General features: G+C 49.5%; 1 protein-coding gene across 2 annotated transcripts in view; it reads right to left on the reverse strand.

The window, feature by feature from the left end:
* The window catches only part of GALNT16 (polypeptide N-acetylgalactosaminyltransferase 16), a 103,758-nt gene that overhangs the window by 28,710 nt on the left and 58,107 nt on the right, over positions 1 to 16,941 (reverse strand). For both annotated transcript variants that reach the window (XM_055435950.2, XM_055435949.2), the window contains exon 3: positions 2,421 to 2,578. In XM_055435950.2, the coding sequence (XP_055291925.1) occupies positions 2,421 to 2,578 (158 nt within the window). The remainder of the gene's footprint in view (positions 1 to 2,420; positions 2,579 to 16,941) is intronic.

Raw genomic sequence — 16,941 nt, forward strand, 5'->3', positions numbered from 1 at the left:
GGCTGGGCGCAGGCCCTGCCCCGCCCCACCCATGCCCACCCCACTCAGGCTGCCCAGCCTGGAGACCCCGGAGGGAAAGCACAGACTGGGGGAACTTCCCAGGCCCAGGGGCTCTTCACCCAAGTCCTAGGATCACTCGGAGCCCCACAGTCACTCAAGTGCTAAGGGAGGCTCTGACATGGGTAGGCACGCAGACAGGACCAGCCTGGACCAACCGACAGAACTCCCTGCCCGATGCAGCAGCCAAGACGGAAGAAGTGGCAGAGGGCAGAAGAGGCGAAATGGCCTTTCTTTTGTCTCTGCAGCTTCTTCCTTCTCGTCGCCTGTCTCCTGACATCTGGTGGGATCTAGGGAGGAATTGCCCCCATCCTGCCCTCCCGTGAATCCCTCCCACTCTCTGCCAACGTGAACAGCCAGGCTGGCGACAGCAGGTAGGGTGCCCTCGCTCTTCCCATGGGCCCTGGGGCACCTGGGGGGTAAACTGAAGTCTCCGAGGAGACACCAAAGGCAGTTCCCCAGCCCACTCCCTCCCCCAGCAGCTCTGTGCTCCCACCTTCTCCAGACACCACATTTTGGGCCCCCTGGCTCCCCTGTCCTCTGGAAAGGGAATTAAAACGATCCATCCCCGCCAGCCTTCCACGCTGTCATTTCTGAGAATGCGTCTGTGAATGCATTTACTCGTGCTCCTGGGGCTGGCGGGAAGGCAGCCGCAGAGCTGGTTTTCATAGCAATCTTCTTTATTACAATTGCTCCCTGACTATTCCAGCCACGACCATTTTTTCATTACGGCGTTCATTCCACTGACAGCGGCTTACGGCCAAATTCCCAGGCCCATTTCCTGTCCAGCAGAGCAGACAGGGTCAGACAGGCAGGAGTTCCACTAGCCTGGGACCCCCACAGGAGAAACTGTGAGCTCTTAAAATAATTCTCCTTGAGACAGGGTGTGGGGGAGGAGGAGGGGTGGAGAAGTTCACCTCTGCCCGGGAAGCCAGGCGTTCCAAGCGCCTCCCCTCCCAGAGGCTTATGGATCTGGGGGCTGGAGGGGGCTTGGTCTGCTGAGACGGGGAGCCCTGGAAGAAGGGGTCAGTCCCCTGCATTGACTTCTAGGGCCCCAGTTCTCTACTGAATCTTAAGTGCCCAGGAAGGAAGGAATGTGGACAGCGATGCCCATTCTCCACCTGAAGGTGGCCAACCTGCCCACACCCCATCTGGACAGTGGACTTGACCGTCTCCCACCCACTCCCTTCAACCCTTTCCACCCTGCATTTCTCTGGGATTTGTATCTGTGTTGATAGGAATGTATGGCTCATAGTGACCAGGAGCCTCTGCAAAGGTTTGTCTCACATCTGTGCTTTGAGTTTGGGGCTGGTGGGGTCTTCTCTGCAATGCTGGTAGGTCTTTCTCACATAGCTTAGGTGTCGTTGGAAGATCTCCCTCAAGGGGGTTCCCTAGATTGAGGGCTGCACCAGGACCTGGCCTGACAGTCTGAGGTCCAACAGGAGCTGCGGCCTGGAAGGGGAAGAGCGTGGCTCACCCCACACCCCAGGCTCCGCCAGGGGAGGCCCTGCCCACCACCGCCAACACCTTTGCTGCCCCTACAGACATGCATGTGCACACACACACACACACGCATGCACCCCCGATCCATCTCAGGCTTCTGAGAAGGCTGGGCAGAAGCACTGGGGCAAGACGAGAGGCCTTCGTCACCAACCACCACTGGCCTGGATTTGAGCAGTCTCATTTTAAAACGTGTGTAGCCTCAAGAGGAATTCCTAGTGAACACCCGAGAAAGTTCAGAGTAGGGGAGGATCGGGGGAAGGGCAGAGGGGATCCAGGGCAGCCCCTCAATGCCCAGATTTGGGTCAGGGGAACCTCCAGGCCCTGGGGTCCTGGTCTAGGGCCTCTCCCACCTACCTCCCCGGGAGAACAAAGAGCAAGCCCGGGAAGCATTTCTGGGAGTCGCTGAGGAAGGGGGAGGCAGGGGGGCAGGCAGAGAGGAAGGAAAGCGGTGCCAGTGGGGGCGGTGCGCTGCACTCTACTGTTTGCACAGGGCAGGCAGGGCTGGCGGCCCCGTGGGCACCACCAGCCGGGCACCGGGAATGCCAGGCCCACCCGCCCGCTGCGGACCTCCCCCCGGTCTCCTAGCCGGTCACTCTTGCTTGGACTCCGGACTGAGGTACTGAGGGGCCTCTGTGGCCTGGCCAGGAGGTCTCCTCGGGCCTCTCAGGCCCTCAGGAGGTCAGTGACACTAAGAGGAGCCAGGAAAATAACAGATAGGAAGGGTCTGTATGTCTCAGGAGCTGGACTGAGTCTGAGGGAATAGTCCTCCTTTCTTAAACCCACGTGACTGAAAGAAAAGCCAGCTGGGGCCCGCGCTTCCCTCCATCTTTCCTTCTCCACCAGCACAACAGAGGCCACACCTGTAATGGCGGGTGTCCCGGATGGGCCGGTCAGGGCTCAGCTTGTCACTCTCCAGCTGGTTGAAGGCGTGCTGCCTGTAGGGGTCCTCTCCAGGCTTCAGCTGCTTGGCTGCCAGGTACGCCTTCTCATCAAAGCCTCTGGAGGGCGTTCCTGTCACCTGAGACAAAGGTCAGCATCAGAAGGGCCACAGGCAAGCGGACAAAGGAGCCACTGCGTGGTAAGTACTTATGACAAGGCGGGAGCCAAGCACCACCTCATTTGTACCTGAGCAGGAGATTAGTATTTCCCCCATTGTACAGATGAGGAAACTGAGGCTCGAGACAGTACCCCCATATGTGGGGGCAGGGAGTATCTGGGAACTCTCTGTACTTTCCACTCAATTTTGTGTACCTAAAACTGCTCTTAAAAAGTAAAGCCTACTGGACTTCCCTGGTGGTCCAGTAGTTCAGAGTTTGCCTGCCAATGCAAGGGACACAGGTTTGATCCCTGGTCCAGAAGGATCCCACATGTTGTGCATCAACTAAGCCCGTGCCCTGCAACTACTGAGCCTGTGTGCTGCAGCTACTGAAGCTCGGGCGCCAAGAGCCCACTGAAATGAGAAGCCCCAGCACTGCAAGGAGGCGTAGCCTCCACTTGCCACAGTTAGAGAAAGTCCAGTGCAGCAATGGAGACCCAGTGCAACCAAAAATAGTAAATAAATCAATATCAAAAAATAAAAATAAAAAAACCTATTAATAAAACAGCTCAAGGTCAGAGCTAGTAAGTCCCAGGTTTCTGGAGTCAAACTGGTCATTCTGACTCGGAAGCCCACACTCTTGACCAATGCTCTTTGCTGGATGTGGAGACGGTGACACTTTGGAGGGTACCAGATTCCCCCAAGATAAGGGGACCATCTGGGAGGACTGCCAACCAGGCTGGAGGTCACCAGGCAACTGTCAGATGGACAGTCTCCTAGGTATGAACTTGGGCCTGACACTGGGGCTAGGCATGTAGGAGGTGCCTGATCAGTGAAACACCCAGGGCTTGGACAAGGTTCTGCCCAGAGGACCACCTGTGAGGACAGGCGGGCCCTCCCAGGCTGATGCCAGAGCTGCTAGGATGCCAATGCACCGACAGTGAAGCATCTTCTCCGGGACTCGTGCTTGCTGCTGAAACGGCCCACGTCAGACCTCCGGGGCCCCGGTGCTAAGTGCTGGGAAGTGATGGATGGCGGTTGCTGTGGCTCAGCCTCCCTCCTCTGAGTCACACCCTGCTCTGTGCTCCCAAGTCCCCCCATGAAAGACACTGGGGAAGGACACATGTGAGATGAATGGATGGGTAGATGGATCCTGACATCTCATTATTTGAGCCACACTGCTGGCCGGATGGTCCCCAGAGTGCCCAGAAATATCATCAACTGTGAGTGCATCTCGATTCCACCAGGCAGGAGCTGTGGGCCTGCAGGGGCAGCAGGAAGGTGGGTGAGAGTTGTCCAGGGATAGAACCCCTGCATGAGAATCCCGCCACAGGCCTAGTCTCTAGAGGCCTAGTCTCTAGGCCTAGTCTCAAGGTCCCAGGAAGGCAGCTTGGCCTGCGGAGAGGAGACCAATGTGTTAGGTGATGCTGGGGGACATCCACCAGCAGCCCAAGGCCTCCACGTTCCCCTGAGAACCTAGAGCTCCAGGGAGGGCCTGCCTTTTTCAGGGCTGCCTCTCTGTAGGGTTCCCGCCTCCTCGGAGCCGGTCCTGAGCTCCCTGAGGCAGAACCAGTGAGGGAGGTTTCCTCAGGTCCACTGGGCCCAGGCTTGTGCCACACACATGGCTTAGATGGTGGCAACGGATGTAGCAGCTGCACTGTGGTATTCTGATTTGGTGCCATGCCCGGGGCTGGGCAGATGGGGTGGAGTCCTCATCCATTTGGGGTGGACTCCAAATCCATTTCAGGAAAGAGAAGGAGGGAAGGAAGGAGGAAGAGGGAAGGAGAGAGAGGGGGAGAAGGTTCTAGCTTGAACCTTGAATTGCTAGAAGGATCCAAGCTGTCAACTGTGAGGGTGAGAATGAGGGTTCTTTTGTGACCTTCCCACCTGGGGAAAGAACGGTGCTAACTCTGCCCCCTGCTTCCTCTCAGCCTGGGGGTCAGGGAAATGGAAATCAGCCTCCAGTTGATGGTGGAAAAGCTAAAATAAGAAAAAAAAAGTTGCAGAAGCTCCCATGGGGAAAGTATGTTACTGAATTATCCTGCAAGTCAACTGAGAGAAATAACCATGCCATGCTTATTTATTTAGGACTTATGGCCACTCTGTGGGCTCAGGAAACCCCCAAGCCCTCATCCTACATTCACCCATCACCCAAAAAATATTGATCAGAAGCCACCCATCTACAGGGCACTGGGACACACTTCTGTAAGTTCCAAAGATCACCTGATCATTCATTCGTTTTATGGATGCTTGAGTCCACGCACTCCTTCATCCATCCAGCCGTTTATTCAGAAAAGCTCCACTGAGCACCTCTTTGTGCCAGAAAGAAGAAGGATTGCTTCTGACACTGTCCTCTGCTGCTTTCCTCACCTCATTCAAAGCTTCCTTGGGGTCTCAAAGAACGTTGTAGAAGAGCATCTCTAGGGAAGTTCCTCTTGGGGCCTCAAAACTGAGCTGCTGCTGCTGCTAAGTCGCTTCAGTCGTGTCCGACTCATTGTGACCCCACAGACGGCAGCCCACCAGGCTCCTCTGTCCCTGGGACTCTCCAGGCAAGAATACTGGAGTGGGTTGCCATTTCCTTCTCCAAAACTGAGCTGCTGCTGCTGCTGCTAAGTTGCTTCAGTCGTGTCCAACTCTGTGCAACCCCATGGCCTGCGGCCCACCAGGCTCCTCTGTCCCTGGGACTCTCCAGGCAAGAATACTGGAGTGGGTTGCCAATTCCTTCTCCAAAATTGAGCTAGACATCCTCAAAGATGCATCTACTGCTCCCTTCCTCAGACTATCACTTCTGATAGTCCAACCCTCCTCCGAGGTTAGACCCTTCACCCGTGACACACCTTTGTGAAGAAGGGCACCAAGGACACACAGGCCTGCTCCCTCCAGAGGTCTCAGCTCTGCTTTCCCATGGTTCTGCTTTTCCAGTGGGTCTGGAGCTGAAACATCAGTGGCTCTGAGTCAGCCGAGTTGGGGGGAAACTGAGGAAGGGTAAGATGGGAACTCTCCATCCAGCCCCTCCCTGGCCTCAGTCCAGTCACCACCCGGAGCTCTTCTACTGGGTATCTAACCAGTACACACACCCACCCCACGGCTCATTTCCCTCCAGCTCTTGAACTCTCTGGCCCTGGCCTTTGATCCTGAGACTTCCAGGCCATGACCACCTCTAATTCCATGCCTCAAAATGAATTCTTCATCAGTTCCCTAGAGCAGCTGCTTCTGCTGTGCTGCCTGAGGCAGACATGGGCAGTCCCACCCTCTGGGTCCTTCAGGTGGTAAGTCCAGGGGTCACCCCTGGTGCCCTCCCATTCCCGGCTCCACAGTCTGATGCAGACCCTAGCCCTGGGTCCCACAGGCAGTGGCTGATGCACATCCCACTATGTTAAAGCAACAGGTTACTCACTGAGAGTCTAGTTTGTGTTAACATTGTGCAAGAAGCTGGGAGGATGGAAATCAAAAGGACAGCTTCCAGAAGAGAAATCTAGGGATCTAGATTACCCGCTTCTCCTCTCCTAGCCCACACAGGGCATGGCCATGCAGGATCATGAAGAAGCCTCCACCCTCAAACTTAGATCACGGGTGGCTGGAGAACTGGCCATGGGACCTCACCCACCCTACCTCAGCCGGGGCAAGAGTCCCGCGATGGCACAGGCACCAGGCCCTGGTGAGAAGTGCGCTGTGGTCTCCTGCTCTGCCAGCCACACCGCTTACAAAGCACACTGGCGAGGAGGAAAGCATCCTTTGGCTCTAAGCTGGGGGACCATAAGGAGCTATATCTCGATCAGCCTGAGGGACCTGAGATGCTGGACTCGGAGCCAGCAAGAGCCACTGGATGGGACTGGCACTGCTGCCCTTTCTGGATGAGGACACAGGGGCTGTCTGTGGAATTCTTATACCACAAGGCACTGACATCTTGCTTTATGTCTCTTTCTTTTGCACAGGTGTGAGCTCCTAGCACCCGGCACACAGTAGGTATTAACCAGATGTTTACTGAATTAAAGGGTGGATGAGTGCGTGAGTAAACGAATCCCTGCTCTCACCTTACTTAAAATCATCTGGTGAGAAAACCACAGTGAACCGATGGGATCCTCCGACATAGCACATGGCCTCCAGTGGCTTTCACCCTCCCTGAGGACGAGCCCCAGAGCTCACAGTGGCCCAGGAGAGTCTGGGAGCCAATGCTCTGAACCCTTGTTGGCCTTAGCTTCTACTGTTGCCCCTCGCTGGCTCTGCTCCAGTCACACTGGCCTCCTGATGTTCCCTGAGTCTGCCAGTACCCTTCCCCTCCGCCCCTTTGTTCATTCTGCCTTCTTTTCAGAAGGCTCTTCTCCCAGATGTCTGCATAGCTTGCACCTTCACCCCCTGCAGGGCTCTGCTCAAACCTCACCTCCTTGGTGAGCCTTCCCCATCACCACCTGTAAAACCCCAGCCCCACACTTGCCTTCCACCCTTCAACCTGCTGTTTCTCCTTATAGCGCTTAGCACCATTGGATGTTCTTCGTGCCTTTTGCTTATTAATGTTATATTGTTGACCGCTTCTTCCCACAAAAATAAAACCTTCGCCAGGGCAGGGATTGTCTGTGTCATCTAATGCTGGATCCTGAAACCCAGAACAGTACCCGATGGGACTCGAAGACAATGGCTAATGAGTATGTGAGTGATGGAGCGATGAGCTGTCATGACTGCAAACATCTCCTGCCCCCACACCACACTCCCCAAACTCAGCTAACACAACACTTGGAACTGAAATGGACCAAGATGGTGGCAGGGTAGTTTTTGCCCATTTTAGGGATCTCCTCACTCACATGCTTCTGGCAGGGCTGATAATCACTTCCCTCCCACCCGACCAATACCTCAGTCACCACCATGAGGTGGGCACAAAACCCAGGCTGAGCTGACCTTGTCACTGCACTCCCAGACACAGGGGACTGGTTCAGAACAGTCATTTGACTTAATCAGGGCCGATGAGAATTAAGACTGAGTGCCGAAGAATTGATGCTTTCAAACTGTGGTGCTAGAGAAGACTCTTGAGAGTTCCTTGGACTGCAAGAAGATCAAACCAGTCAATTCTAAAGGAAATCAAGCCTGAATACTCATTGGAAGGACTGATGTTGAAGCTTAAACTACAATACTTTGGCCACATGATGCGAAAAGCCAACTTATTGGAAAAGACTCTGATGCTGGGAAAGACTGAAGGCAGGAGGAGAAAGGGGCAGCAGAGGATGAGATGGTTGCATGGCATCACTGACAATGGGACTTGAGTTTGAGCAAACTCTGGAAGATAATGAGGGACAGGGAAGACTGGCATGCTGAAGCCCATGGGGTTGCAAAGACTTGGACATGACTTAACAACTGAATAGCAACAACAACTAGAATCCACCCTGAGACTTTTCTATACAACGAACTGAACTCTTTTCGTCAGCACTGCTAAGCCTGGGAGGTGGGACACTTCCTGCCCACAGAAATCTTATCTGGAGAATGAAACCAAGAACAATCAATCAGACCCAAGACATGGAAAGAAAGAGCTCCAGTGATATTCTTTGGGGTCCCTGAAGCCAATTATTTCTGATCCAAATTCAGTGTTTTTTTTTTTTTTTTAATCTTTCTATATCTGTCTACCTACCTACCTACTTTTTTTCTTTTGAACTAGTTTGAGTTGGCTATTCGCTCAGAGATGTCAGTTCTTTGGTCCTTCAGAGATGTCAGTTCTTTGGTCCTTTCAGTGAAAAGAAAACCACTCTCCAAAAGTAAGAAACAAAAGTCAAAAACAAAAACCAACAAAGGAGCCACTAGTGGCAATGACGCAGTTTGGGTGAAAGCCATCCATTTCAAGATTGTCAGGCTAGTCTCTGCAATCTGGCCCAGGGACTTGAGCCCAGAGCTGGGTGAGGCATTAGTAGCCTTGTCGAGGAGGCAGGGCTGTAGTCAGGCTTCAGGAAGGGTGGGGGTTGGGGGGAGTTCCCATCTGGATCATGACTTAAGAGGCCCTTGAGCTGCCATGGTAAGGAACAAGTGTTGAAGAGATTAGTGAGTAACAGCCTGATGGGCCTCCCACAGCCCTCCAACCTCCTGCTGAGAGTTCTTGGTGCTGTTTAAGCAACAGCCTCCCCTATTGTCTGTGTTTTCAGGAAGTGGCAAATCCAGCACTTCCATGTCCGATAAGGTCAATCATATCTTGAAATTGTTTAAGCTGAAAGAATGACTCTGCTCTATAAACTGGGGAGAATTATTTCTCATTTTTGGAGACTTTTATTTTCAGTCCCTTACTTCAATTAAACTTTGGAAACCTGCCTGACTTGCATCAGTTTGTTTTTTTCCACCTAGATTTGCTTATTTCTTCTTGACTGCTAAATTTAGGAAACAAACAGCCAAGGGTAAGTTTTTAAAATAAAAAAGGAAAATATTTTTCCATGTCATTTTCATCAAAAACAGTTCAACCCAAATCTCCAAGCCTTGTAAATTTTCTTTTAAAACATACACGTATCCCTAAATTTTAGATTTAAACAACTCTAACTCCTTTTGAATAACTGTTGCCCAATTTCCTTTTATGACCAGTAAAAGAGGTACCTGCTGGGTTTGCCTTTCACTAAATTCACTGGAACTGCAAATAAAAAGACTCTGGTCCTTTTTAATGGATGACTCCTGGCTTTTTTTTTTTTTTTTTCCCTGAGGCTGCTTTAAACCCCAAACACCTGGTGAACAAAATATAATTCCCCACCACTCCTGACTGCCCTGGGAACAAAAATCTCATCTTGATGCTGTGTCTCACATTAAAAGACTGCCATTCATTAGGAGAGCTGGGAAACAGTGCATGAGTCACCATCTCTGAGAACACGGTCTCGGGTTCCACCTCTCCCAAATGAAAAGGCGGGTCCCCTGAGTGTCTCCGCATGCTGCTGGGTTCTGGGGAAGCAGCCAACTCCGCTTGGACTGCCAGTGCTCCTGCTCAACCAGACAGGATGCCGAGGGCGGCACCAGGCTGGCAATCTTAGCTTGGGCACAGGGGAAACTTGCCTGGGTTACTGAGGGCCTGCCCCAGACGTGTCCCAATCTTCCCTTTCAAATTGCATGTATACCAAGTCTTGTCCAACTCTGTGTGACCCTGCGGACTGTAGCCCACCAGGCTCCTCTGTCCATGGGATTCTCCAGGCAAAAATACTGGAGTGGTTGCCATTTCCTTATCCAGAGGATCTTCCTGACCCAGGGATCGACGCCATGTCTCTTACATCTCTTGCATTCCCAGGCGAGTTCTTTACCACTAGGGCTACCTAGGATATCTTTTTCAAAAGTAGTCATTTATAATAGGGTTACCAGTCTGGGCTTCGAAATCTGATGGCTCTGGGCTTGAATGCCAAGTGCTTACTGCTCTCTGGCCTTGGAAAGTCATCTAGCCTTTCTGAGCGTGTTTCTTTATCTGGAAAATGGAGATTATGGTGAGGATTCAAGGAGATAGTGTAGATAATGGGTTTAGCACAGTAACTGGCACATAAATTATATATTAATTATCATTAGCTCACCTGCCTTTTGAGCAGTGGCTCTCAACCCTGGCTGAACATTAGAATCATCTGGGAAGATTTTTAACATCCTGACATCTGCTGCTGCTGCTAAGTTGCTTCAATCGTGTCCGACTCTGTGCGACCCCATAGATGGCAGGCTCCTCTGTCCATGGGATTTTCCAGGCAAGAGTACTGGAGTGGGTTACCATTGCCTTCTCCATCCTGACATCTAGGTCCTACCAAAGACTAACTAAATCAGAATCTCTGGAGGTGAGTGGCAAGCATCAGGGGTTCTTAAGGTTCTCCAGATGTTCCAGTGTGCCACCAATGCTGAGCTGCTGCTTCTAGCGGATGCAGGGAGGTGAGCGACTACTCATCACAAGCTACTGAAATCACAGGACCAAGAATCAGGAGGGACCAAATCCATCTCCCCTGACCTCCTCCCAGGAGCAGCACTGTGAGTTTGGTTTTCTGGCCTCTATTTGTACTGACCCAGAGTTTCACTATCAGCAGAGCCAAATACAGCTCAGCTAGAGCCTCCAAGTTTACTCTAGAAATGCCACCTTGTAACACTTATGCTTCCAGGCCTGGGAAGTTCTAGTTCAATTACATACCAAGGAGTCCAAGGTAGGGGCTGCCTGGGAAGCCCACCTTGAACTTTCAGTTAGATTTCCCACCATAACCTGACTTCTCCAGGGTGTTGATAACTGCAGAGCTTTATGACATCAGTGGTCTCACCAAGAAAGAGAGTGGGGGCACATTCCCCATTCCCAATTAGGGTCCTCCATTCAAGGATGGGACACGGCACCAGGTCCACTGTTCCAAACCACCTCTGCTCAGATCCAGGAAGCTGGCAGTCCCAATCAAGCTCTCTGGGTCTCATTTCCCACTCTCTGCTCAGCCCAGAGGCCATCTAGGGATGGAGGGATTCTGAGGGTGGTCCATGCTAGCAATGTGTGGTGTGAAAGCTCAGTTTCACCTGCTTATCAGCTTACCCAACTTGAGTAGAGCATTCCTGGGTCTGTAAGGGGTACTAGAACTCTGGCTGACCCTCCCAGCCATAACTGCTGCAGAGTATGAGGAAAGATTAGGCTTCTTCTAATCTGGTACTGTCTGCTCACTGAGGGTCTATGATGACCTGGATGCTATCTTCAAGTAGTCTTGCCAATAGGTGTTTTTTTAATCCTTATTTTACAGAGGTGGAAACTGAAGCCCAGAGAGCTAAAATAACCAGCCCAAGGCCACACAGCTTCTGAGTGGCTGGGTGGGATTAGAATTGAGGCTGTCTGGCTGCAAAGCCTAAGGACGAAGCTTCCTCGGTGTGCCTTCAGACTACTCCCGGGCCAGATGAGCTTGGCACTTGCCTTCTGATCCTGAGTCCCTCAGCTCCCAAGTAAGCTGGCCTCCAGTGCCTGGACCACAAACAGGCCCTGACAAGCGCAGGCTAGAGGTGGCCTCCCTCCTGGGCTCAGGGTTCAGAGCATCAGTTCATGGCTCTAATGGAGACCTGCCCAGTGCTGTCATCTCTTGGCCTGACATGAGGATGGAAACATTTCTTTGCTTAGGGCTAGGAAGAACATGGAAAAATTGAGAAGTAGAAGAGCTTGTATTACTCAGACCTAAATAGCACATAACCAGATTTCCTCAGGTCAGCTCAGGCTCTCGTTGGTCTTTCCAGCCAGGGACACCCCCAGGGTCTTGATGGACTTCAGCTGCAGTCACAGTTCAAGGGGGACAAAGCTGATTTCCATTCAGGTTCTTGTCTGCTGGATTGTATCAATCCTCCAAACAACATTACCATGCTCTGTGACTGAGAGCAAGGAAGCCAGCAAAAAGAACTGCTGTGATGGCTCTCAGGGCGACCCAGACCCAACACATACCCTCCCCGCCAACATGCGGTATAGGTCCCCACCTCGTTCTGCTCTAGTAATGGAAGTGTACTATGTCACTGTTTGTAAGTTATTGCACTTCTGGTGTTTTATACTCAGAATCTATTGAACTTGAACTTCGTTCCGTTCCGTTCCGTCTGTTCAGTCGTGTCCGACTCTATGCGACCCCATGGACTGTAGCCTACCAGGCTTCTCCGTCCATGGGATTCTCCAGGCAAGAATACTGGAGTGGGTTACCGTTTCCTTCTCCAGGGGATCTTCCTGACCCAGGGATCGAACCCAGGTCTCCCACATTGGAGGCAGACGCTTTAACCTCTGAGCCACCAGGGAACTTGAACTTGTCAGATATTAATTGGAAAAATAAAAGCAGTAATGGGTCATGTAATGGGGCTTCCCTGGTGGCTCAGGTGATAAAGAATCTGCCTGCAGTGCCGGAGACGTGGGTTCCATCCCTGGGTTGGGAAGTTCCCTGGAGAAGGAAATGGCAACCCACTGCAGTATTCTTGCCTGGGAAATTGCATGGACAGAGTAGCCTGGTGGGCTACAGTCCATGCGGTCACAAATAGAACACATTGAGTATGACGACTTTGAAGGTGACAATAGCCTCCACTGAGATTGGGACCAGCTGGGCTAGGATCAAACTCTACTCATTAGCACTCAGCAAGGCCCCGATCATGGGCTGGGCACCTCAGTTTGAGACACTTTTCAGTACAGAGAGCCAAATTAGCATAGTGGCTGAGACAGTACATTATTGGCATTGTGGGTCAAGTTCAGAAATACACACGTTGTTCATGACTAATGTGATTAAACAATTAGGTTAGACCCATCAATAGGAGAAAGCAGGACAGAGACAGACTTTTAAAATCAGGTTAAACAAAAAGAAAAAGGAGGCAGGGAAGGGGAACTGGAAAAAGCAGTCTGCCTCCTGGGTGACTTTCTTAAAGAGCCACTGCCCGGGTAGGTACAACTTGTCCCCTCAGCAGGACCATGCCCCAGGACTGTCCCTCCCCTGCAGCCCAGCATTTTATCTAAGTACAATATACTAAGTGGCTGTAAAATCTGGAAACAGGGATAATAGTAATATTTTTTAATGAATAGAGACATTTTGATGACTTCTGGGATATGCTAAAGATGCAGTTTTGTTCAGTGAGAAATCAGAGACACAGATCATCTGATCACAGATGCACGTGTTGGGATCCGGGGCAATGTGGTCTTATGTACCATATTCGTTGCAGTTCTGCACAGTGCACCGAACCACAAGTTGTTAATGAGCAACAACGACAACCATTTCATGCAATCTAAATAAGCCACTTACTGTATATGCTCATCCATGTTTTCCTAGATGTCCACCCTGCAGCTAAACAGAATCTTAAAGAGAAAATGTAGTTCGTTCTTGAAAAAGCTTCAGTGATATTAAGATACAAATTTTCCCTGACTTAATCTACAAACTCAGGGCAATCTGACTAAACAGCAAATAACAACTGTGTTGGGGGTAGGGGGTCGGTAAGGATTCAGCTAGGAGAGTTTAAACATGAGTGAACAAGCAGTGAAAATCTGAAAAAAACTGAAGATAGAGAAATAGACCTACCAGATATTAAGACATACCAAAGACTGTAGATTTTGTATGGCAAGATGCTACTGGCATAATACCAAACAGATCAGTAAAAGAAAATGGAGAGATCAGAAATAGATCCACATAAATATGAAGGGTTGTCATAAGATACAGTTGCATTTCAAATGGCAGGGGGAAAGGGGAGGATGTGCTGTTCAGTGAATGATGTTAGTAACGCGACTAGACAAGACAGAAACAAAGAAAGCTGAATGCATTTCCGAAACCAAAATTAATTCTAGGTGGCTCAAGAAATTTTAATTTAAAAAAGAAACTGAGACGTATAAAGAGAAAAGCACTTACTTTTTATTCTAGTTTTTTGGCAATCTTGAACTTAAAATTCAAATGTTATTTTTAAAACTACATAAAGACTTTTAAAACTAGAAATGCCAGAAAGTCAAGATACAAATATCACACTGGGAAAAAAGTATATTAGCCAAATATATGCCAAACAAAGAACCAACTTCTTTAATATACAAAGAGCTCTTATAATCAAAGAGCCAACAATTCACAAGAAATGTAGACATTCCACAAACGACAAATGGTGGAGAGGGTGGAGAGGAAAGGGAAGCCTCCCACACGGTTGGCGGGAATGTAAGTCGGCGCAGTCACTATGGAAAACAGTATGGAGTGACTGAGTGGATGACAGTCTCTCAGGAGGCACCTCAAAAAACTGAAAATAAAACTATTAATACCATATGACCCAGCAGTCCCACTCCTGGGCATATATCCAGATCAAACTATAACTCGAAAAGACACGTGCACCACTATGTTCATAGCACCACTATTCACAATAGCCAAGACATGGAAACAACCTAAATATCCAGCAACAGATGAATGAATAAAGATGAGGCACGTATATACAATGGAATATAATTCAGACATAAAAAATGAAATAACACGATTTGCAGCAACATGGGTAGATCTAGAGATTATCATACTAAGTCAGAAAGAGAAAGACAAACACCATATGATATCACCTATGTGTGGAATGTAAAGTATGACACAAATGAACCTATCTATGAAACAGAAACACAGATGTAGAAAACAGACTTGTGGTTGCCAACGTGGGCTGAGTCGGGGAGGGATGAACTAAGAGTTTGGGGTTAGTAGAGGCAAACTATTACATAGAATGGACGCCCAACAAGGTCCTACAGTATAGCACAGGGAACTAGCTTCAGCATGCTGGGAGAAACTATAATAGAAAAGAATATTTAAAAGAATATAGGGACTTCCTGGTGGTTCAGTGGTTAAGAATCTACCTGCCAATGCAGAGAACACAGGTTCAATCCTTGGTATGGGAAGTAAGATCCCACATTGCCACAGGGCAACTAAGCCTGTGTACCGCAGCAACGGAGCCCACACCCTAGAGCCCGTGCTCTGAAGCAAGAGAAGCCACTGCAGTGAGAAGCCTGTGCACCACCACGAGAAAGCAGCCCCTGATCACTGCAACTAGGAAAAGCCTGTGCACAGCAATGAAGACTCAAAACAGGCATAAACAAATAAATGATGTTTTAAAAGACGCCACCTAATTCAGTTCAGTTCAGTTCAGTTCATTTCAGTCGCTCAGTCGTGTCCGACTCTCCGCGAGCCCATGAATCACAGCACGCCAGGCCTCCCTGTCCATCACCAACTCCCGGAGTTCACTCAAACTCATGTCCACAGAGTCGGTGATGCCATCCAGCCATCTCATTCTCGGTCGTCCCCTTCTCCCCCTGCCCCCAACCTTTCCCAGCATCAGACTCTTTTCCAGTGAGTCAACTCGTCGCATGAGGTGGCCAAAGTATTGCAGTTTCAGCTTTAGCATCAGTCGCACCACCTAATTACCAGGCCTCAATTTCTTATAAATTAAAAAAAAAATAATAAGGAAGTGTAGACATGACATAAAAGGTTGTATGCTGCTGCTGCTAAGTCACTTCAGTCGTGTCCGACTCTGTGTGACCCCATAGAAGGCAGCCCACCAGGCTCCCCCGTCCCTGGGCTTCTCCAGACAAGAACACTGGAGTGGGTTGCCATTTCCTTCTCCAATGCATACATGGCTGTAAATTACCACCCTGCTTATTTAACTTATATGTACATCATGTGAAATGCTGGGTTGGATGAATCACAAGCTGGAATTAAGATTGCCAGGAGAAATTTCAAGAATTTCAGATATGCAGATGATACCACTCTAATGGCAGAAAGTGAAGAGGAACTAAAGAGCCTCTTGATGAGGGTGAAAGTGGAGAGAGAAAAAGCTGGCTTAAAACTAAACACTCAAACGAAGATCAAGGCATCTGGTCCCATCACTTCATGCCAAATAGAAGGGTAAAAAATGGAAGCAGTGACAGACTTTACTTTCTTAGGCTCCAAAATCATGGTAACTACACCATGAAATTAAAAGATGCCTGCTCCTTGGAAGGAAAGCTATGACAAAACTAGACAGTATATTAAAAAGCAGAGATACCACTTTGCCGACAAAGGTACATATAATCAAAGCTATGGTTTTTCTAGTAGTCATGTATCGATGTGAGAGTTGGACCATAAAGAAGGATGAATGATGAAGAATTGATGACTTCAAATTGTGGTACTGGAGAAGACTCTTGAGAGTCCCTTGGACTGCAAGGAGATCAAAGCAGTCAATCCTAAAGGAAATCAACCCTGATTATTCATTGAAAGAACTGATGCTGAAGCTGAAGCTCCAATACTTTGGCCACCTGATGTGAAGAGCTGACTCATTGGAAAAGACCCTGATGCTGGGAAAGACTGAAGGCAAAAGGAGAAGGGGGTGGCAGAGGATGAGATGGTTAGATGATATCACCAACTCAATGGATATGAATTTGAGCAAACTCTGGAAGACACCGAATGGCAGGGGAACCTGGCATGCTGCAGTCCATGTGGTCACAAAGAGTCAGACATGACTTACAACTGAACAACAGACATAAAAGGTGTCAACAAGTAGTTTGTAGAAATATGACATACAAATGATCAACAATAAATGACAGATGTTCAATGTCACTGATTATTAAATAAATACAAGTTAAAACAAGATACAACTAATTGCTAATTTAGTAAGTCAGTTCAGTCGCTCAGTTGTGTCTGACTCTTTGTGACCCCATGGACTGCAGCACACCAGGTTTCCCTGTCCATTACCAACTCCTGAAGCTTGCTCAAATTCATGTATCACATCGGTGATGCCATTCAACCATCTCATCCTCTGTTGTCCCCTTCTCCTTCCACCCTCAATCTTTCCCAGTATTAGGGTCTTTTCCAATGAGTCAGCTCTTCACATCAGGTGGCCAAAGTTTTGGAATTTCAGCTTCAGCATCAGTTCTTCCAATGAATATTCAGGACTGATCTCCTTTAGGATGGACTGGT

This window comes from Moschus berezovskii, chromosome 9 (assembly GCF_049115385.1).
Source record: "Moschus berezovskii isolate FMDL1 chromosome 9, NW_MosBer_1.0, whole genome shotgun sequence".
Lineage (NCBI taxonomy): Eukaryota > Metazoa > Chordata > Mammalia > Artiodactyla > Moschidae > Moschus > Moschus berezovskii.